The sequence below is a fragment of the Podarcis muralis genome, chromosome 14 (assembly GCF_964188315.1).
Source record: "Podarcis muralis chromosome 14, rPodMur119.hap1.1, whole genome shotgun sequence".
Lineage (NCBI taxonomy): Eukaryota > Metazoa > Chordata > Lepidosauria > Squamata > Lacertidae > Podarcis > Podarcis muralis.
Window position 1 is genome coordinate 40,527,017 of NC_135668.1, and position 22,290 is coordinate 40,549,306.

The 22,290-nt window shown below is 41.6% G+C and overlaps 1 protein-coding gene across 2 annotated transcripts in view; it reads left to right on the top strand.

The window, feature by feature from the left end:
• GSPT1 (G1 to S phase transition 1) overlaps nt 1-21,864 on the top strand; it is a 36,506-nt gene extending 14,642 nt beyond the window's left edge. The window contains exons 2-15 of one of the 2 annotated variants that reach the window (XM_028705416.2): nt 1,555-1,602; nt 1,770-1,811; nt 3,641-3,868; nt 5,382-5,415; nt 6,110-6,187; nt 6,881-7,061; nt 7,748-7,902; nt 9,641-9,781; nt 10,835-10,928; nt 12,351-12,431; nt 16,726-16,899; nt 17,474-17,563; nt 18,691-18,859; nt 20,134-21,864. In XM_028705416.2, coding sequence (XP_028561249.2) covers nt 1,555-1,602; nt 1,770-1,811; nt 3,641-3,868; nt 5,382-5,415; nt 6,110-6,187; nt 6,881-7,061; nt 7,748-7,902; nt 9,641-9,781; nt 10,835-10,928; nt 12,351-12,431; nt 16,726-16,899; nt 17,474-17,563; nt 18,691-18,859; nt 20,134-20,186 — 1,568 coding nt within the window. In that variant the 3' untranslated portion in view covers nt 20,187-21,864. The remainder of the gene's footprint in view (nt 1-1,554; nt 1,603-1,769; nt 1,812-3,640; nt 3,869-5,381; nt 5,416-6,109; nt 6,188-6,880; nt 7,062-7,747; nt 7,903-9,640; nt 9,782-10,834; nt 10,929-12,350; nt 12,432-16,725; nt 16,900-17,473; nt 17,564-18,690; nt 18,860-20,133) is intronic. The other variant, XM_028705414.2, reaches the window with a different exon arrangement.
• The last annotated feature ends 426 nt before the right edge of the window (nt 21,865-22,290 follow it).

The following is a 22,290-nucleotide window of genomic DNA, read 5'->3' on the forward strand; positions in this document are numbered from 1 at the left end:
CCCACCTGTCACCAAAAGAGAGGTTTGTTATTTTAAATGTGAAAAGTAAGTGAGTACCAAATATAACCAGATTTTGCTGGGCATTATGGCTTATGGATAGGGACACGGGTGGTGCTGTGGGTTAAACCACTGCCACTTGGGCTTGCTGATCAAAAGGTCGGCGGTTTGAATCCCCACAACAGGGTGAGCTCCCATTGTTCGGTCTCAGCTCCTGCCAACGTAGCAATTAGAAAGCACACAGTGCAAGTAGATAAATAGGTACTGCTCTGGCGGGAAGGTAAACGGCGTTTCCGTGCGCTGCTCTGGTTTTGCCAGAAGCGGTTTAGTCGTGCTGGCCACTTGACCTGGAAAAACTCTGCGGACAAACGCCGGCTCCCTCGGCCTGGAAAGCGAGATGAGCGCCGCAACCGCAGAGTCGTTCGCGACTGGATTTAATTGTCGGAGGTTCCTTTACCTTTACCTATGGCTTACGGAAATTTGCTCCCCGAGTTTGGTGCTTTTGTGGATTTTTGTATTTTCTTTTTCTCAGTTTGCTGTTTTGGCACTTAGTTTCTTTTATGTGAATATTCTAATCTGTATTTGATCTTGCTAGCTTTAAATAATGCATAATTTTTATAGTGAACATACCTAAGTTCAAATGCATTAAAATGAAATTTAAGGGCTTCAGAAGCATTTCAAATTCGTATTTGGATCAACCAGATAGTAGGGAATCTGAGAAACAAACCACCAGATCTCCCTTCTGTATGTTTGTCCTATGTAATGATACTTGGAAAATTACTCCTAACCGCTGTGGTGCTTCAAAGTTCAACATGTTTGTAAAGTGCTTTGATTCTGCTTACAACAGGGCCATTAGAATCACAACCTCTGGAGTCTGATTCATTTGATGATACAGGCAAATAGATAGCTTTTTGTGTGCTACATTGCAAAAAAAGATTGTGTTTAAATTGGCAAATTTTAAAAGGGCACGTTTAGCAACAGTAAGCCATGTTTTAGGATTACGTGAATGAGCAACAGTGAGCCTTGGTCTTGGACCCCCACCCAAGCATGTTCAGAAGGTTTTTTTTAATTGACCAGAACTCCACATTATATCATGACTGATTAGTTTAATCTATGGCTTGTTTGAGCAAGCCAAGGTCAAGCCATGGCTTATGATCCTGGCTTACTAGCAAACCGCTGGCTAACCAGAGTTCCCTGAGTTTGAGTGTTACAGGGAACTTTAGTTCATTTAAAAGTGGTTGCTTTTGATGTGCTGGAAGAGGGGAGAGAGAGCACACAATTTCAAGGCTTTCTGCTGCTTTAAACAATGGGTTAGCATTGCATGCAAAACAGGGCAAAGTGTCCCAAAAACCTCGCCGAACAGATTCTTGTGCATGTCTCAACACTTGCGATTTTAAGGAGTTCAGGGAATAGGAAGGGGGCAAACAGTAGGGTGAAAAGCCTAGAACCCTTTCCTTGTTTCTACTTCAGATTTCCTGGCTGTTCTGGTTCTTGAGCTTTTATTGAAGGCAGTTATCTCTGTATTTATACCAATGCTGAATCTCTTATTTGTTTAAGGGGCATCAGCAGAATCTTCACAAGAGGAACAGCCGTCACCTTGTGAAGGTAATATGCATGTGTTTGCTGGAAAATCTAAAATGGATCTAATTATGGGATTTAGGATACATTGTTAAACTTTTGCTAACATGCTGTGTTCTAAACACATGTTTAACCATGGCATCTTGAGTTAATGTCACATATTTAACATTCTGTATTTGATTCTCTTTCAACAGGGTCAAATGCTGCAGTCAGTATGGAAATCTCAGAACCAGTTGGTAAGTGCAGTTATGTAATACAGCTAGAAGTGATAGCACTTGACTTGTTTAATTGAAGATACTGCTAATTGAGTCTTTGCTGTTTTATTGTGACAGAACATAGTGTAGCCCCTTTGTACCTATATTTGAAAATCTTTCAAGCCAGTGGGCAGAAGGTAGATCTGAACATCTACTAAAAGGTCTGGGTGATTTGAAGTTGGTGTGCAAAGGTTTCTGACTACCACTTGTTAAACGATAGTATTGAGAAGGGCTTCTTCCACTTTAAACTGGACTTTTAAAAGCAGCAGTGCAGGTTGAGGGAATGGAACTGAATTCTTGTGTTAAATGACTGTGATCTCATACGGAAAACCAACTCCTTCTGGGATCAGCATGTGGTCAAGCATTTTCCTTAATTCCTTAAGTGAATGGTATCTAATGTTTTCATTCTGCAAACAGAAGAAGCTTCCATTCACACAGTAACCCCTTCCATGAGCATACTCTTCCTTGAATGAAGCAAGAACTTTGAATACCACCAAGTGTGTTGTACTCTCCCTCAAGCCACCCTTTTGTCCCTGCCTCAGTTGAAGGATGGGGAACCTCTGGCACACAAGCCAATCTATGTCTTCCAGAGTGTCTAATTAGGTCCATGAGGCCATTCTTTTAAAGCTTTACCTACCTACCAAACAGATGCTGTTGATCTAATGCCAGCTAGTGGGCAGGGCAGGGGGTTGGTTCTTCATTGACTGTACACCCCAGTTCCACTGCTGTGAAAGAGTGTGCATAACCAACCTCTGAGCTGGATTTAACTCTGCTCATCAGCTGGTGAACAGGGGTTAAACCCTGCTCGGTTTGACTCTGCACATGCAGCCAAAGCTCAGTGCGGGGCTGTTTGCAAAAGCTGATGAGTTTTCAAACAGCGCAGAGCCCTTTGTTTTGCAAGCAGTCCCAAGCTGCTCTTTAAAGCTTCAAAAACCAAAGATTCAAAGAGCAGCACAGGGCTGTTTCCAAAAGGGTTTTCATCCAGTCTCCTGCTGCGCTTTGAAGTCCCAACAGTCAAGATTTCAAAGCATAGTGGTGTCACCTGGTGTCACTATGAGTAGATTTCAAACACCTGAAATCTGCCTACCCGTATTCTTCCCACCTCTATTGTGGAATGTCCAGTAAGAGTATATTGATGTCGTGCTTCAAATTCTCAAATAGCCTCATACTTTAGGCAGACTGACCAGTTTTCATGGGCAATTTTAAGTTAGCTCAGTATGTAGCACATGAGGCTCTTAATCTCATGATTGTAAATTCGAGTCCCATGTTGGGCAAGATCCTTGCACCTGATGGGGTTGGACTAGATGACCCTTGTGGTCCCTTCCATTTCTGTGATTATATATGAAACACTTTGAACATGAGGAAGGAAGGGAGCAAGTGTTCAGTCATCCTCATAAACTGAGTAGTAATAATAATAATAATAATAATAATAATAATAATAATAATAATAAATAAATAAATATAGGTATACAAAAACTGTATAATCTCTTCAAAAACTGTATAATCTTGACCTGTTTTGTGTGTGTTCTGCAACTGAAAATTCTATTGTGTTAAAATAGTCTGCTGATACCTATGAATTGTAGCATGCTTTGAAAATGACTTGTAATATCCAGTTTAGAACAAAGCTTTTGGAAAAGAAGCCTCAGCCAGCAGAACAAGATCAGAAAAGATGGAACTTGCAGCAGTAGAACTTTTAACTGCTTAGATGTAACATACCTGCCTTTGAAGTACCGCTAACCTTTTGTTTTCTCCTAAAAGAAAGCAGATGAAAATTTTCCATTTGTTCAGATAAACTCTTTGTTAAATTCCAGTAGAAAACGGAGAAACGGAAATGTCCCCTGAAGAATCATGGGATCACAAAGAAGAAGCTATTGAACCTGAGTTAGCAAGTGGACCTTCTGGAGATGCAGGACCTACCGAGGAAGGCACCCCGGAAATGATGGAGGAGGAAGAGGAACTACCAAAACCTAAATCTATGATTGCACCACCAGGTGCTCCCAAAAAAGAACATGTAAATGTAGTATTCATTGGACATGTAGGTAAGCTGCTGATAAGCGCAGGGAGGGCGGGTGCATAATATGTTTTTTAACCTGATCTTATTACTAGGACCATCTTTAATGCTTTCAGAGTATACCCTTTTTAGATGCTAATGTTAGATTCTATATAAAATTGCAGGTTTGCCTTTCATACAGATTGGCAAAAGTTTAAAGAATATGGTAAGTTTGCTAGCGACAGTGCAGGCTTAGGCATGTCTTCTTTGAAGTTCAGTGGGACTTGGTCCCAGAGGATTTTATAGGATGGCAACCTAATAATTATCCTCCTCGGAAGAGTTCAAAATAGTGTGCATAGTCAACCCTTCCTTTATTCCGTGTCTCACCAAAACAAATAGGTGCAGCAGAGAGTGACTCATTTACGATTACTGCTGAGTAGACATCTGAAGCATAGGAAGCTGTCATAATTTGTCTGCCTAGCTCAGTATTATCTTCTTTGACTGGAAGCAGCTCTTTAGAGCAGGGGTCGGCAACCTAAGGCCCATGGGCCACAAGCGGCCCGTGGGGGTTGTTTCATTGGCCCATGGACCCCCGCTGCCCACTCGGTTGGCTCCCGAGCGCCATGCTAAACCAGAGCAGAGCGGGGACCGCCTTCCATGATGCTGGCCGGCTTCCCGTTGGCTGCAGGAAGCTCCTGCAGCCAATGAGAAGCTGCACATGCCTCCTCCTGCTCTAGAGTCTTAGATAGTGTTTTCAGTGCTTGCTACTGAATCCAATTACAACTCCCATCATCTCTGGCCATGCTTGCTGAGGCTGATGGGAGTTATAGTTCAGCAACATTGAGGGCCAAAGTTTTCCTACACTTGCTCTACCATATGCATTGCCTGTCAATTAAATGACTTGGTTGCAGTTACGCATAAAGCTGATAAACCTGAAATTAAATGGTTGATTAATGCATAATGCAACAGGGAGGGGGGAGGAACTGCTAATTAGAATTCCTGCTTGCTCATATGACGTGGTGTCTGGGCTCTTTCTCCTTAATAATAAGTCTCCTTGCAGGGAGAGTAAAATAAATAAAATGCTTGTTAAGGACACTGACATCTAGATCTAATGCTGTGGACTTTTAAAAAAAACAAAAAACAGCAGCAGCATACAGAGAATAGAAAAGGGCATACTTTGCTTTACATCCTTTCAAAATCATTTGCACACTTAGTGTGCCTTCATATGTTCATTACATCCTCCTTTACTGAACAACTTAACTCTCAAACTGCCCAGTTAAACTCCATTGTTGGATCCACTCATTTTGTTGCTAATTCATTTTATGAAGCAATGCATTTTTAGAAAAGGAAAATTTATAACAATGGAAGATTTTTCGTAACGTTTCCACGGACAAATTTTGACCCCACATCATTGGTGATACTAACATTAAAGACAAAAGAACATCATGATGGGGAAATCCAACATTTTAATGGAATGGGAGAAGTAGCTTAGGTGGTTGGGGAAAGCTTACTTTGAAAATCCATTTTTCTTAAAAAATTGCTCTCTACATTTTTTTGGCTAGATGCTGGCAAATCAACAATTGGAGGACAAATAATGTAAGCAGCTTAATTTATCAAATCTTTGAAACGTTTGTGCTTGATTGCTTTTGTTGACGTAGACTTACCTGCAGTGCAGCATTAGTCTGAATCTCTTTCCAATTGTTTTCTGTCTATTGTGAAGTCTATTGTAAATGCCCATAGACATTTTCCTAACCTTTCCTGTACTTCTACAGTTTAGACCATGATGGTGAACATGAGGCCTTCCAGATGTTATTGGACTCCATCTCCCATCAGCCTCAGCCAGCATGACCAATAGAGATGATGGAAGTTGGAGTCCAACAACATCCAGAGAGCCACAGGTTTCCCCAGTCCTGATATAAATTACAAAATTGTCATATGCCCATACTAAATGCTTTTTCTCAATGTAAATGTTTGATCAAAACCTGTTTCTCATGCCGCACTGTAGTCCAGGTTTTCCCATACTTGGGTTTTCAGCTGTTATTGGACTATCACTCCCATTCCTATCTAGCAGAACCAATTATCAGGGATGATGGGAATTGTAGTCCCAAAACAGTTTGTTAGCTGTCTTTATATGCTGCTGTGTATGCCAATGAAGCAGTGGGCCATATGGATGGTTTATTTACCTTTTTGATGGTTTATTTACCACCTCATTCTATCTCCTTAAAAATAAATCTGCTTTCTGTAGGCAGCTTCTACATTCTAAACAACATACGAATCTATTCTTTTCTAGGTACTTGACAGGCATGGTTGATAAAAGAACACTTGAAAAATATGAAAGAGAAGCTAAAGAAAAAAACAGAGAAACCTGGTATGAACCCCCCTACTTCTTATGATGAACATGCTTTAACCTGTGTGGATTGTTTTTTTCCTCTCTCTTTGGCAAGAAATAGATAAAGTTCCTGGAGAGCAGGTTCTGACTTAGGAGAATACCAGCTTAGGGGCTGAGTGAGGAGGAGCCTCTGTTACCTGTCGTAGTTGATGGGTTGCAGCCATTGTTAGTCCTACTCAGAGTAACTTTGCTGCATTTGCAGCACTGAAGTGACGTCTCTAGGGCACAAGCCTGGGCAGTGTATATGGAGGTCCTGGCTTGCCCAGACGACAGGACCTCCCCTCTCAGCCTCACTGATGTGGTCCAAAGGAAAGGAAAGCAATACATCAGCACCAGCTTGGCTGCAGGAGTTGCCTGAAGGAAGCGTACAAGATGCCATCTAGCTGCCATCCAGCTTCCTTAGGGACTCCATTCTGAGTTTATGTAGGGGTTACTCCCTAACCTTTTCTTCTCCTGAAGATGGCTAGCAAGGCAGTCGGTACACATTTTCTAGAAATGCTCTCCTTTACTTCAGTTGCATGCTAGAATGCTGGGCTTTGAAAGCACACTCAGCTGCCTTGCCCAGTTCTTGCGAGTTCCTGGGGATGTTCAGATACATTTGTTTGTGCCTAGATGGCTTTTGAGAACCATTGAACAGTGCTAGTGTGATCACACTTTTCCCTCTCCCTGTAGGTACCTCTCCTGGGCCTTGGACACAAACCAGGAAGAAAGAGACAAAGGTAAAACAGTGGAAGTGGGCCGTGCCTATTTCGAAACGGAGAAGAAACACTTCACAATTTTAGACGCTCCAGGGCATAAGAGCTTTGTCCCAAATATGATTGGTGGTGCTTCTCAAGCTGATCTAGCTGTGTTGGTAAGAAATCATTCAGTCCCTCTCTGGGTTAAGGAGTCCTTGGCAGATGTTTAGCTGATGACCTGTTACTGTTTTTTACTGAAGTACATTTCTTGCAGCTGTAGCGACCTGTTTCATGGTCTCATTTTATTTCATTTTTTACTTTGTGTATGCATCAACTAAGGCAGGGGTATGGAACCTTTTTCAGCCTGGAGTCACATGCCAGTGATGGGGTGGGTGTAGAGGCAAAATTGAATGAAGCAACAAATTTAATTTTTACCTTGGTATAGTAGACAACTTCCTACACTTGTTTGCACATCCATCTCGATCCTCCATCTGGACGAGAAAGAGCCGTTAGTAGAGTTCAGGGACACCTTCTAACCATACAAAAACATTTGGAGTGGAAAGCAGGGACAATGAATGGCGAGGCTTGTGGAAAGTTTCGAGGGCCACATTTGGCCCCTGAACCTGAACTTCCATACCCCTGTTCCTAAGGAATTAGTAGTTGTAAGATAATGGCTTTTTATATAAAAATTGTAGCCTTGAGATTACTTGGAACAGTTGACTTAAGGGAGCAATCCTCAACATAGGTCACCTTGCAAGGCCTAAAATCTCTGACAGTTCTTAATTCTAACTGGAGAAGAGCAAGGAATTGAGCTATAGCCCTAATAATTCAAACACTGTTTATTTATCTCCCTTCCAACTAGGTTATCTCTGCAAGGAAAGGAGAGTTTGAAACTGGTTTTGAGAAAGGGGGACAAACGAGAGAGCATGCCATGTTAGCCAAAACTGCAGGCGTAAAACATTTAATAGTTCTTATTAATAAAATGGATGATCCAACTGTGAACTGGAGCAATGAAAGGTGAGTAGAACTCTTATTAAATTCTTGTTTTGTTTTTACGTGTTTTATCCACAGTGTGTATGTTATCTTTTTGTATTAGAAATGGGATTGGTCTTCTCCAACCTAATATACCCTGTTGTCCTAAATTCTGGAAACCTAGGTGGAGTTATTCCAGAGCTACAGGGAAGATTAAATGTTGACATTGGGGTGCAAGATCACTCCCATTACATGACTGAAATGCATGCTGCAGAGGTACAGGGCTCTTTTTCACACAAGCCCTGTTGACCCATAACTAACATGTGGCTCTACTACCTTAGTATTCATGTGGCAGTCAGATCATCAAGCTGTCAGATCATCAAGCCCTCTTTTATATGCCCTCACAGTAGTTAGTTAGAATGGGGACAGCAAGGATTTCACTGGAACGGCCCCTAGAATTTGCAATAATCCCTCAAATTAGACATGATGAAGAGCCCATCTCTGGCTGTTTTCTATAGGAGCTTATTTCAGGAGGTCTGCTGATGCTCAAGGAAGTTTTCATGTTGTCGTTTTTGCCTTCACAATAAGTTTAAATACTGTATATTTCCTTGAATATTGTAGAAAGGGCTATAATAGCTCATGGCACTCGTCACGGTTCTCCATGCGCCAGTAGCGGTTTAGTCATGCTGGCCACATGACCCAGAAAGCTGTCTGTGGACAAACACCATCTCCCTCAGCCTGAAAGTGAGATGAGTACCACAACCCCATAGTCACCTTTGACTGGACCGAACTGTCCAGGGACCCTTTACCTTTACCTTTTACCTTAATAGCTCAGGGGTCCTAGATTTTGTTCCTGTCATCCCCTTTAAAGGTTCAGATAGTAAGCAATGGGGGAAGACCCCTGTCTTTGTCTGAGAGACTGGGTACCTGCTGTCACTGCTGAGCTAGCTGAATGAATAGTCTGACCTAGTATAAGTGAACAATTGCTAATTCACATCTCCCCCTTACATACTAAGCCTGTGATTTGCAAAGAACACTGCCAGATTCACCCATGTGCATTCCGACACAGTACAGTCTTACAGGGACTACCACAGTGTCATTCTCCTCGATTCCCACAAACCTCTAACCCTGTTTATACAAGGACTATCCCTTATAGAAGAGGAGGGCAAAGATACCTGCGGAATTTACAGTAGATTGGCAAGGATTTGTGGCTCCCAATTGCTTAACAATGACAAAAAGGGACCTTTTGCCTCACTTCCCTTTCCATTAGCCCACTATAATGAAGAAAGGATAACCAGGAGTGGGCTTTTGTATGAAAGAACCATGAGCTCAGTTGAGTTCTGGTGCTGAAAATGAATCCTAGGATCAAAATGTACATAGAGACACCCTCTTCTTTCATTTGGCATGTGTCTCTTCCATCTGGCTCTTGCTGGTAGATTTTCAGATTCTAATACAAAGCAGATCTAACAAGTCTGCCCACCCCTGCTCTCTATAGCCTCCCTTCTACATTGGTGCCTATGATTGTTGACAGATAAACAGCTCCATCAAAGTTTCTGGATAAAGGCAGGTGGTTTTAGAGGTCTGCTATTTGGGAAAGATGTTCACTTAAACTTGATTCAAGCTCATATCCATCAAGAAAGCATTGCGAGGTGAAATGTAAGGAGAAACTGGCAGTATCACACAACTCCTGGCCCCATTGTCTCACCCCAGCACCTTTGACATAGCTGTTCCAAGACCATCCAAAGTCTGTTAAGGTTTTTCTTCTGTTGGGTGAAACTTTCAGGTATGAGGAATGTAAAGAGAAATTGGTGCCATTCTTGAAGAAAGTTGGCTTCAATCCGAAAAAAGATATTCACTTCATGCCCTGCTCTGGATTGACTGGGGCAAACCTCAAGGAACAATCGGACTTCTGTCCTTGGTATATGTATGTATCTTTATCTTTATTTTATTTAATGTAATGCCCTGCTTTTCTGTGGAGAGCTAGATCCAAAGCAGCAAATGCAAAATGCCACATGTCATAAACCCCTGTAAAATCATATTTAAGTAGTCTTAATAAAAATAGCTGTTACTGACCCACATAGCAGCAGAGAATCAAAACAGTTTCACACTTCAGTGAAGCCACCACCATTAACCGTAAAAGGCCTGCCTGAACAAGTGAGTTTCAAGCACCTGCCTAAACTACACAACTTTCCAAAGACATCTGAAGGCTGTCCTGTATCAGGAAGTTTTAAATGTTTGATATCTCACTGTGTTTTCATATTATGTTGGAAGCTGCCCAGAGTGGCTGACTGGCTGGGTTGTTGTTGTTATTATTATTATTATATCATCATCATCATCATTGACGAGAGCAAGCCTGACAGCCTGTTGTTGTCTGTCACAGCACACTTCCAATCTGGGTCAAGAGGAAACTTTCTGAAACAGGCAGTTTCGGCTTAGGCCCAGGTAGTCGTTCAGAGTGTTGGGGAGAGCAGGCCCATGGGAAGGTTGCCATTGGCCAGCCTCTTAGTGATTGCCTAGACTAGAGCACTGAGGTGGGGAGAGTGCTGCAGACTACTTAAGAGACACCCCAGTTTGTGAGCTGATATTTGTTTTGTGTCCTTGAAGAAAAGTGATCAGGCCAGTAGTGATGTGATCACAAGGCAAGTGGCTGCTCAAATAGCCCTTCTGCAAATCCTTTCTGTTAAAATTTGATTATCTGCAGATTTGATCCAGGTTAAAACTTAAGCACTGCTGGTAGGTTGGTAGCTTTGAACTATTTTTGAAGCTACATTTTCAAATGAACCATTATCAAAGCTAGGGCACCTGTCTGTATTTTTTGTTGCCTCAGTTAAGATGGCAAGCGAGAATTCATCTCATGAAGAATGTTACTGTATCAGAAGTTAACTGTCTCCAAGAACCATTATAGGTCAAAATCTTAAACAAGACAAAGACATACCATGGATTTGCATGACATTATTTTCCCTCCTCTCTTTTTCAGTGGGCTACCGTTTATTCCATATCTGGATAACTTGCCAAATTTCAACAGACCGGTTGATGGACCAATCAGGCTGCCAATTGTTGATAAATATAAGGTACCCAAATAACAGCTACCTTGAAGATATGACACAATTGCTTTAGTTGCTCAGTTTCTCATTTATAGTTGGCTGTGTCTCATGGCTGCTTCCTTCTTCCCCCCAAATATGTTAATCCAAAGCCTGCCATTGGACTAAAATGTGCAAAATGCAATTGAATTGTTCTTCTATTATCTAGGTACTGTACCTTAACCTATTTTGGTGACATATGACTGTTGGGAGTGTTAAGAACATAGGGCCATATTCAGCTGACGCATTGCGCTAGCACAAAGTTTTCCACTAGCGTGATAGAACTTCCCCCTTTTACACCCCCAGGCCCTCCTCAGATCTGGGAGAGAAGCCCTAGAAGAATGTGCAGGGAGAGGAGAGGAGAGATAATTTGCACTCACTAAATGATCTCTCTAGTGCAACATTGAATATTTCAGAACATTTCCCTGCAGTCAATGGAATTATTAAAACATGCAACCTATAGTTCTCAAGCTGAAGACTTTGTTATTCTGTGACTGAACTGGAGTGTGCGTGCATGCACCCTTAATGCACTCTTCTGGTTCCATTTTCTGTAAATGTCACAGCAATATGTGTAATTTTATCACAATGAAAAGATTGAGATGAACTGAAATGCATGTGTCACATTTTTCAGCGAGCACTGAGTACTGAGTCCCATTCACTTGAATGAGAGAATTAAGCAGAATTTTAAACATTAAACTTTCCCCATTGGTATCAGTGGGACTAAAAATGGCATAGCTTTGTCTTAAGTGTCTACTGAAAATTGGACAGTATCGCTGCCTGAGAGTTGCTTACACATGGAGTTGGATACAAAGATTTTCTTCCTCTATCAAAGGGAGTCCCCCTTGAATGAGGGGCAGGAGCCTTTGGAATCGAATCCAGTGCATTTAACTGGCATCATAGTTGCAGGACTTTCATTAGTCTATGGTAGACTTGATAAATTCCACAGCTGAGTTGGTAGTATGTCATGCTTACCTGTTTAAATCCACCAGGTCCTGAAGGTCTCACAAAAACGAGTAACCCAATTAAAATTCAGCTAACACCAGTTGAAATTTAGCATTCCTAAACCTCAGCCCTGAATAGATCTATCCCCTCCCCTAAGTATTAAGATTTGTCTTTGCACCCTACCCTATCCTCAGAGTGTCGGTGTGGCCACCTAACAAGGTGCAGTTGCTGGTGATAAGGAGGTGCTCTCGTGTGATCTTAAATATAAGGGTGATAACATGTAGATGTGAGCATACAGTTAACTAGTGGTTACTCCCAATATTTTACCCCTTGGGTTTAATTTATCTCCAACAAAAGCTCCTTATTGCTTTGATTGAAATTCCTTAGCAGTATGCCAGATGTTCTCTTTTGTAAAGTGCAGTAGGCTCTATTTTGCTGATTTTAAAAACAACCTTTCTTTCCATGTTGAAGGATATGGGCACGGTAGTTCTGGGAAAGCTGGAATCAGGCTCTATCTGCAAAGGACAGCAGCTTGTGATGATGCCAAACAAGGTACGGCACGTTTTCCTCGTAAGAAGCTTAACTTTCTGGTGTTAAGCCTGCAGAATAATTCTGAGGTTGAAAATCGGCATTCCCCTATGAGGTTTCTTTTCTGCTCTTGAGAAGGCTTAGCGTGCTTAGGCACTAATAAGCAGAAATATGCACATGATCAGCCTAGTTTTAGTTTGAGGAACTCCTGAAACATGTGCTGCTGTGTTTTTTTTTAGTTGCAATTAGCAGGATCCTAGTCGCGGATGGCCAGGGATTCTATGCAGGGGACACACATTGCAGCGTGGAAGATAATAGGCAGAAGGCTCATGTTTGACTCATAGGCAACGAAGTCTCCACAAGCAGAGCTTACTGCTGTTCCCACCCCCATCCCATAAGAGTGGAAGGCAGCCATTGACTTGATTAGAAAAAGCGAATGAGTACTATCACAGACACAAGAGGTTAAATCTTCTGCTATTTCTTAAGGGAAGCAGATTTACCTCATCTGCTCCTTCCCCCCCCCAAAAAAAAAGAAAATTGCACCCAGTGCTTACACACACACACACACTGAGCATTTATAATTCTCCCTTTGCTGGAAGGTCTCAAGGTGGAGATACATAAACCTCGAAATCAAACTTAACAGTAAAAAAACCCAACCAGCAATAAATACAAAATTCAGAATCAAAGTTAAAAGACAAATTAGCAGCAACAAAGAAACCCTGAGTCCCCAGTGCACCTCACTTTTCCCCAGAGTCCAGGGGAAAAGGTATATTTTCATCTGTTGGCAAAACAAGAGCAGTGTAAACTTAGGCCTTCTCTTGAAGTCACGTGTTGGCATTTTTGCAATCCTCACGAGTGTTTGGAATTTGGGGTGGAAAGGGGAACCTTAACATATTCTGATATCCTGCCTTGAAATGCTGTGGTTTACCCTTCCCAGAGTTGGGTTGTTTTATCTTGCCACCAAAGCAGACAAGCTCTTGAGCTGCTTGAAATATGCTGTCCTTTAGTGTTGACTGTATGCTGCGGCTACTTTTTATGCATAGGCTCGCTAAGTTTCAGCTCAAATATCTTATCTGTGCTAGGTAGCCTAAAACATTTCAGATTTTCCTTTTCTAAAAAAGGTTGCTTAGAAAAAGTGGAGAACGAGTCATCCTGAACCACCAATCTCTTCCATCTTTAAGGCAGAAAATTCCACTGTTGCACTTTTTTTTCCTGGTAGCTTTCCAGAGCTTGGGTCTCACGCACCCATGTAAAATTCATACCTTGTGGTTCTGAATTCTGTATCTGTTGGAACAACTTTTGAAACCCAGCTTACTCTGCCTTGCATACTTCATGTGAACCCTGTTCATTATTAACAGACCAATGGAAAGTTAAAAGCTATATGTTAAGAACTCCAAGTCCCTGCTACAAACTGCTGCAAACCATCAGGTTTATCTGATTTTGGCAGGAGTTGGCTCCTTTCAAAACAGGTGTTTCTCAGAAATACTCCTCCAAGCAAGTTGCCTTGTTTCACAACCCTGTATTGGTTTCATGTTGTGTCTGAAATCTGAGCGTGGGGCATCTGGTTCCAAGAGATATAAATAAGCAGCACCCAGTTTTTTCTGCTTACCTTCATGACTCCAGTCTTCAATAAAACAAAGGCTGGGTTTTTTGGAGGGTAACGTTCAAAATACAAATTTTAAATGTGTTTCTACACTTACCAAATAGCAAGATTAAGTTGATAGTCATTGTGTTGGAGAGGCAGAGGGAATTGAAGTTTCTGCTAATAGAGGAGCCTTCTGGGAGAGAGGAGAGGATCCTTTGGTGTGAGGTATAAAGGGTAGAGGATGAGCAAAGTAGATGTGTTGGGGAAGCACTGTTTTGTTTAGGGTTTTTTTGTTTCTGGATTTGATAGTTTAGTTTTACCAGGCCCTTCGTTGTATCCAATGGAGTTTTCCTCAGAGTAGACCTTTTAAAATTAATGGACCTACATAAATCATGTTCATTAATTTCAGTGGGTCTTCTGAGTAAAACTAGCAATGGATACAGCCTCATGTATTTAAATTATTGTAAGCAACTTGGGGGGGGGGAAGAAATGTTGCAAATTGCTAGAGTGGTCTGGAGCAAGGGAAGGTTTGACTAGCTTGCAAGTGGAGATGTTTGGAAAGTGGCACCCTGTATTATGTGATTCACTCCCAAATCACTTTCTTCTGTAACAGTATTTGGCTTTTTCCTTGCAAAAGGCCAGGGAGAAGAGGATATGATAGTTTTACCTGAAATGTTCTGCTAACTGCAAATATTTAGTGACTTCCTGGCTATTGCATTCAGTTACCGTATTTTTCGCTCTATAACACGCACCTGACCATAACACGCACATCGTTTTTAGAGGAGGAAAACAAGAAAAAAAATTCTGAATGAAACAGTGGATGTATCATTTTTGTGCTTCATGCTGTGGCCACAGACATGTGATCTGATGGTGAATTTGGGGTAGCTCAATGCAAAGATCCTGAGGATCCATGTGGATCCATGCTTTTTAACCACATTTTTGCACCATTGCAGCCCCAGGCAACAGTGGGTGTGTGATTTTTGGGGGGCAGGCTGCTCTGTGATCTGATGGTGAATTTGGGGTGGCCCAATCCAAAGATCCTGAGGATCCATGTGGATCCATGCTTTTTAACCACGTTTTTGCACCATTGCAGCCCCAGGCAACAGTGGGTGTGTGATTTTGGGGGGGCAGGCTGCTATGTGATCTGATGGTGAATTTGGGGTGGCCCAATCCAAAGATCCTGAGGATCCATGTGGATCCATGCTTTATAACTACATTTTAAGTGGGGAGGGAAGGAAAAACACAGAAGGGAAAAGGAGCACATGAGCGGTGTGCAGAGAAGCAGCTGGCTAAGAATGCAGGAGAGGGATTTAACTGGAGGGAGGGAAGAAAGGCAAAAGTTTCCCCAAACCGAAGCCAGCTCTCTCTCTCCTGCATGTTTTCTGGCTGCCTGCGAGGAGCACGGAGAGGAATTAGAAGGAAAGACCTCTGCTTTCCCCTCTGCTTGCCTGGAGGGGAGGGGATTTGCCTGCTCTTTGTTCCGTTTGAGCAAACACAGCAATGAAACACAAGCGAGTGGGCAGTAAGACCCTGAGGCAGAATGCAGGAAAGCAGCAACTTCCTCTTTTCAGGTTTCCCTCTCCGACGCAACGCACGATTTGATTTTTGCTGATTTTTGTTCCTGCGCTCCCCTAATCGGCATCAGGGACCCCCCACATTCGCTCAATAACACGCACAGACATTTCCCCTTCCTTTTCAGGAGAAAAAATCTGCGTGTAATAGAGAGAAAAATACGGTACTTCACCAGTAGAGGGACGCGGGTGGTGCTGTGGGTTAAACCACAGAGCCTAGGACTTGCCGATCAGAAGGTTGGCAGTTCGAATCCCCGCGACGGGGTGAGCTCCCATTGCTCGGTCCCTGCTCCTGCCAACCTAGCCGTGCAAAAGCATGTCAAAGTGCAAGTAGATAAATAGGTACTGCTCTGGCAGGAAGGTAAACGGCGTTTCCGTACACTGCTCTGGTTCGCCAGAAGCGGCTTAGTCATGCTGGCCACATGACCCGGAAGCTGTATGCCGGCTCCCTCAGCCAATAAAGCGAGATGAGCGCCGCAAACCCAGAGTCGGTCACAACTGGACCTAATGGTCAGGGGTCCCTTTACCTTTTTACTTCACCAGTAACTCTGGAGCAGCGGAATTAAATCTGCTTGCCTTGAGCATAAGCAAACATGAGCAGAGTTTGTGATCCCACTATGTGGGATTCTGTGTTAGACTTTTTAAAATAGCAGGTGGCTTGGAAAAAACTCTGGTGAGGAGGGGACTTAGGACTCAGCTATACAGCTGCAAATAAAAGGTTTTAATTGTTTTAAGTGCAGCATACAATATGACACTAGGTGGCGATGGTGAGCCTTATGGAAAATTCAATGTATTTTTTTTAAACGCTTTTTTAAAAAGCATTTTCAGAACGTTTTTTTATATGTGTGTAGATTCCACCTTAGGCAGCTATGAGAAGGTGGGGACTTTACTGCCTCATTGGGGCAAGACCTACTGGGAATTGTTGCTGGGATCACTAGGCCTGTGCTGTTTTGGCTTATTTGAAAAACGTTAACTTCACTGACAACAGGTGTTTTATTGCCGACCTGCTCCTGATAACTGTTTTTATCAATTCTAATGTTTAATTTTATGTTGCTGTAAATGGTTTATATGTTTATCTAGCTTTTTGCAACCAAGTGTTATATAAATTTTGTTTGATGACTAAATAAAAATGTTTTAAAGCCTTAACGTTGCTTTCTTGAAGCATAATGTGGAAGTCCTTGGGATCCTTTCCGATGATGTAGAAACTGAATCAGTAGCTCCAGGTGAAAATCTGAAGATTCGACTGAAAGGAATTGAAGAGGAGGAGATCCTCCCAGGGTTTATACTCTGTGATCTTAATAACCTGTGTCATTCAGGACGCACTTTTGATGCTCAGGTATGTTTGTTGGAAAACCATGTTTGATTTTCCACCGATAAATGAATAATACTAGAGTTGGTTGATTCAGATATGCATAGGTTGAGGGTATATCAGCAATTAAATCTTGTACAGAAATCAGTGGTATAAATGTGCGAATTAAATTGTTAATCCTTGATTTGAAAGTCTTCACCTTCTAGAAAAGAAATTCTGTTTGCTTGCAAGTTAATTGTCCTAGCGTATATTTCTGCTTGAAGCAATACAGTGGTACCTCGGGTTAAGTACTTAATTCGTTCCGGAGGTCCGTTCTTAACCTGAAACTGTTCTTAACCTGAAGCACCACTTTAACTAATGGGGCCTCCCGCTGCTGCCGCGCCGCCGGAGCATGATTTCTGTTCTCATCCTGAAGCAAAGTTCTTAACCTGAAGCGCTATTTCTGGGTTAGCGGAGTCTGTAACCTGAAGCGTATGTAACCTGAAGTACCACTGTATCTTCCTCCAGAGGGAAAGAGAGATGAGGGAATTACTACCCAATATCCATAAGAAATTGATGTTTTCCTACATTATGTTTACTTAGTTATTCTTATTGATTACAGATAGTGATAATTGAGCATAAATCCATCATCTGCCCAGGTTACAATGCGGTGCTGCATATTCATACCTGTATTGAAGAAGTTGAGATCACAGTGAGTATTGCTCTCATCATCTTAGATTAAAAGATACACAATTGTGGCAAAAGGTTTGAGTCAAGTGTCTATTAATTGTGCAGATGGGGTTTTTTTGTCTCAGTTTTTGCTGTGTATTTAGTAATCTCCCACTGCCACCATTAGATGGTCTCAGCATCATATTTCAAAGAGGGCCAGATTTGATGAAGTGAAGGCCGACCAAAGTTGTTAAGCTTTTTTTAGGATTTTACCCCAGGAAATAAACAGCCACAGAGGCCGGATTAAACTGACCGGCGGGCCAGATTAGGCCCCCGAAATGGACTTTGGGCATGCCTGATTTAATAGCCCAGTGCATTTGTGTAATTCAAAATCATTATGTTTTGAAACAGTATTTTACTAAGAATATTGAAAGTGTGTATCAGGTGAAGTAACATAGGGTAAAACTACTTGTGAAAGGAATATATAGTGGTACATCCACCTAAGTTATACTCTGAGTACACCCATTAAAATTAATGGACCTTAGTTAGCCATGCTTATTAATTTAAGTGGGTCTGCTCTGAATTGTACTAGCATTGGATACAACCTATCATTCTTCCTGTACTTCAGTTGAGGTGTTGAGCTTCTTTTGAGAAAGGCTTTATTTCAGTTTAAGGGGGTGGGGGTGGGGAAGAACCAAATAACAATGAAACTGTTGTGGTTTTTCCTGCTGGACACCTCATAGTAAAGGTAAAGGGACCCCTGGCCATTAGGTCCAATCGTGGCCGACACTGGGGTTGCAGCGCTCATCTCACTTTATTGGCTGAGGGAGCCAGGTCATGTGGCCAGCATGACTAAGCTGCTTCTGGCAAACCAGAGCAGTGCACGGAAACGCTGTTTACCTTCCCACCAGAGCGGTACCTATTTATCTACTTGCACTTTGACGTACTTTCAAACTGCTAGGTTGGCAGGAGCAGGGACCAAGCAACAGGAGCAGGGACCGAGCAACGGGAGCTCACCCCGTCCTGGGGATTCAAACTGCCGACCTTCTGATCAGCAAGTCCTAGGCTCTGTGGTTTAACCTACAGCGCCACCCACAGCTATTAAAGGACTGGGGCTTCTTTTGGAAAAAGAGAGCCTGTGTTTTATATCTTTTCTCTTTCCTTCTGTAGGCCTTAATCTGTCTGGTAGACAAAAAATCAGGAGAGAAAAGCAAGACACGGCCCCGTTTTGTTAAACAAGATCAAGTATGTATTGCCCGTTTAAGGACGGCAGGAACTATCTGCCTTGAGACATTCAAAGACTTCCCTCAGATGGGTCGATTCACCTTAAGAGATGAGGGTAAGAGGATTTGAAAATGGCTTGTTTGTTTGTTTTTACTTTGTGTTGCTGAATCATAGAAAATAAAATTCCATGCTTTGGATGTATCGGCTTTGGCCAGCTTTAATTCTGGAAGGCACAAATGTGACAGCCTTTCCCACCCTGGTGCCTTCCAGATGTTTGGACTACAAATCCTATGAGGCTTGGCCAACCTGGCCAGTGGTCAGGGTGCTGAAAGCTGTAATCCAAAACATCTGCAGGGGCACCAGGGCGGAAGGGAAGGCTGGAATATGATACAGTGGTACCTCGGGTTAAGTATTTAATTTGTTCCGGAGGTCCATTCTTAACCTGAAACTGTTCTTAACCTGAAGCACCACTTTAGCTAATGGGGCCTCCTGCTGCCGCCGCGCTGCCAGAGCACGATTTCTCTTCTCATCCTGAAGCAAAGTTCTTAACCCGAGGTACTATTTCTGGGTTAGCGGAGTCTGTAACCTGAAGCATATGTAACCCGAAGCGTATGTAACCCGAGGTACCACTGTATCTCAAACTGCTGACTGTCATATATAAACAGCACTGCATGTCAGCTGTTGAAAATCAATTGAACTTTAGTAAATATCCAGAGGAATGTCAAAATTGGCATAGACTTTAGGGGGAGCAAATTGGTTTGGGCCAAAATGCAGGTTCTCTGGTCCAAAAAAAATAAAAATAAAAATCTGAAGCCTTGTATCCATTTCCATTGTTAGGAAGGAAGATTTTATTACAGTTCATTAAGAAGAGCATAAGCTTCTCTGCAAAACCTAGTGTGTAGATTGAGGTAGCACTCTCTACATTCATATGCAGCACTAAATGGTTTGTTTCTTCCATGGTTTGTTGAACAAACCAGGTTCTGACAAGGAAAATAACTGTGGCTTATTCCACTTAACATTGGTTTGATTTTCTAAATTTTCTTGCTTTGCTCCTTTATCGCCATGTGCATATGGGGCAAGATGCAGAAACGAAGGAGGGTTAAGCCCGAGGTTCAGAGGTAACGAGAAAACATGTTTAATGCAAGCCAAGATACATAAGCCAACATCAGAAGCATGGTTTCATATTCTGGTTTGTTGACCATAAACAAACCATAGTTGGTTGTGACAGGCTTGCATGTACAAGTAAGCTAACCCCCCCCCCCCCCCGAGTTCATTGTTAAGTGCAAACCAGGTTTTGTGTGAAATCTGTGTGACTGTTTGTTTACTTGGAAGGTTTTTTAAAGGTTCACACATATGTCTCCTAACAAACCATTTCTCTGTTTTGTTTAGGTAAGACCATTGCAATTGGAAAAGTTCTGAAATTGGTTCCAGAGAAGGATTAAGCATTGTTTTTGACAAGCCTGCACAAATACTGTGAGGGGGAAAAATTGACTCTGCAAAAGCCTACTTCACATCGCCTTCTTATTTTCTTCCCATTGATAACCTTCTCCCTATATTTGCAAAGATGAGATTTCACAGCAAAGGTCCACATTATGTCAGCTTTCTCATATTGAGAGCTCTGCTATGCCACTGTTGAATTCCCCCCCAAAGTTTTTTTTTCCTCCCCCTTCCTCCTAAATTCTGCTTCCTTGGAAAGATTTGGCAATAGCTTTGTAAGTGATGTGGACATAATTGCCTAGAATTATGAAAAATCTATAGGATTTATGTTTATTTCCCCTCTCCCAGCATATTGAAACATTTTTCAAGGCAGATCATTAAGAGTGTGCAAGCGTGTGTGCACATGTTACAAAGACAATTACCATGTTAATAAACTATTCAATTTGAAATCTTTTTTCAGTATCTTAATTGCTTTTGAATAATGTTTTTATCCAGATGTAACACCTGTTGCATTAGCTTTTAACCTGCCAAGTAATCTGAATATTCAATTACTTAGGCTTTCCCTTTGCCGCCTCCCGGACGAAGTTATAAATGAAGCAATTAGACAATTGACAAAATTTGTACTAAAGAAACTTTCTTTCTCCCTTTCCTTATGGTGGATTTAAAAAAATTAAATATGTTCATGCAAGTATGGTACTATTTAATTAGTGTTGCATCACTTTATCTACAAACAAACTTAACTTGATTTTTTAAAGGCACTGGGGCAAGCTAGATCTACCTACAGTGCCCTGAATTATACCATCAAATCCTTTCTGGCAGAAAATGCTAACCAATAAAATTAGTAGGACTGTTACGTGACATCTCTGGCAATAATGCTGGTACATGATGTTTGGTCTAAAAACTAAGCACAAGTACCAGTTTATGATAAAGTTGCGCTGTTCATTCTACCTTTTAACTTGGAAGATGGGAGAATCTTTGGTTGCTGGGTTTTGTTTTGTTTTTTAAAAAAAGATTTGAAGCAAACCAAATAGGCCATAGAGGAGTGGTAGGTATTCACTCAACTGGCAGCGGCTGAATAATGGCTCATTCAGCAAGTGCCACTTATTTAATCCAGAAGGTTTGTTTGCTCATTAAAATTGAGAGTAGAATCAAGCACAGTCTATAAATTTCTGCATATCAAAGCAATTTGAGTTAAGGGAAAGCAAAAGTGAATAAAAGGATTTGTGGTTGGCAGTTCAAAGGAACAGGGGTTGTAAACTTAATACTTGGCTGAATATTGGTCTGTACCATTGCTATAAACAATTAGGGAAAGAGTTGAAAGGGAGGTGCAATGATATTCAAAGTGTTTAATGGCAAATCTCCATTATTAGGTTCATATAAGAAGGCTGACTTCCAATATTGTTCAAAGTGCTTCTCCAATTAAATCCTTTGCAGTGTATGTTCAAATAGTAATGTGCCCTTTCCCCTAAAGTTTACAGTCATGTGACTGTTTCATTTTACACAATTCTAAATTTAAAATGTTTGCCCTTTTTTGTTTCTTTGTAACTGTGGAACCTCCCATCCATTTCACTTGAGGCTACATTGTATGGACGAAGCAAAGTTTATTGTCCTTCAATTTCATATGACTACACTTGTAGCTACCGTAATGCATGAAATTTAAATAAATTTTATTATGTCTGCAAATTTCTGGGCTTTTATTTTTCTGGGAATCTGAAAGCTTTTAAAGTCGATAACTTTTAAAACAAAGCTAAAGAATTCAGATAAAGCTGAAAAATTCAGAAATAATCCAGATTTTTCTTTTTCTTACTTTATAATGTAAGCTGAAGGAAGAGTCTTTGAAAGATTTGCCTAAGGTGATGAGCTTACCATTTTCAGATGTTAAGTCGTGCTGTGTTTGTGTCTCAAGCTCCGCCTCTTTCCTTTGAGACGATTGCTAGCGAATAATGTACTTGGTGAAGGGTTTTTTCTTCCTGACATAGCAAATGACAATTCTTGGAGGCAGAGATGCAGCTAAAGAAGCTAGTAGTCGTTGAATGCAGTCATTCTTTAGAGCAAAAGTTGCACTTGAGGACAGGGGCAGACTTTGGTCTTTCAAATTTCAGTGACACC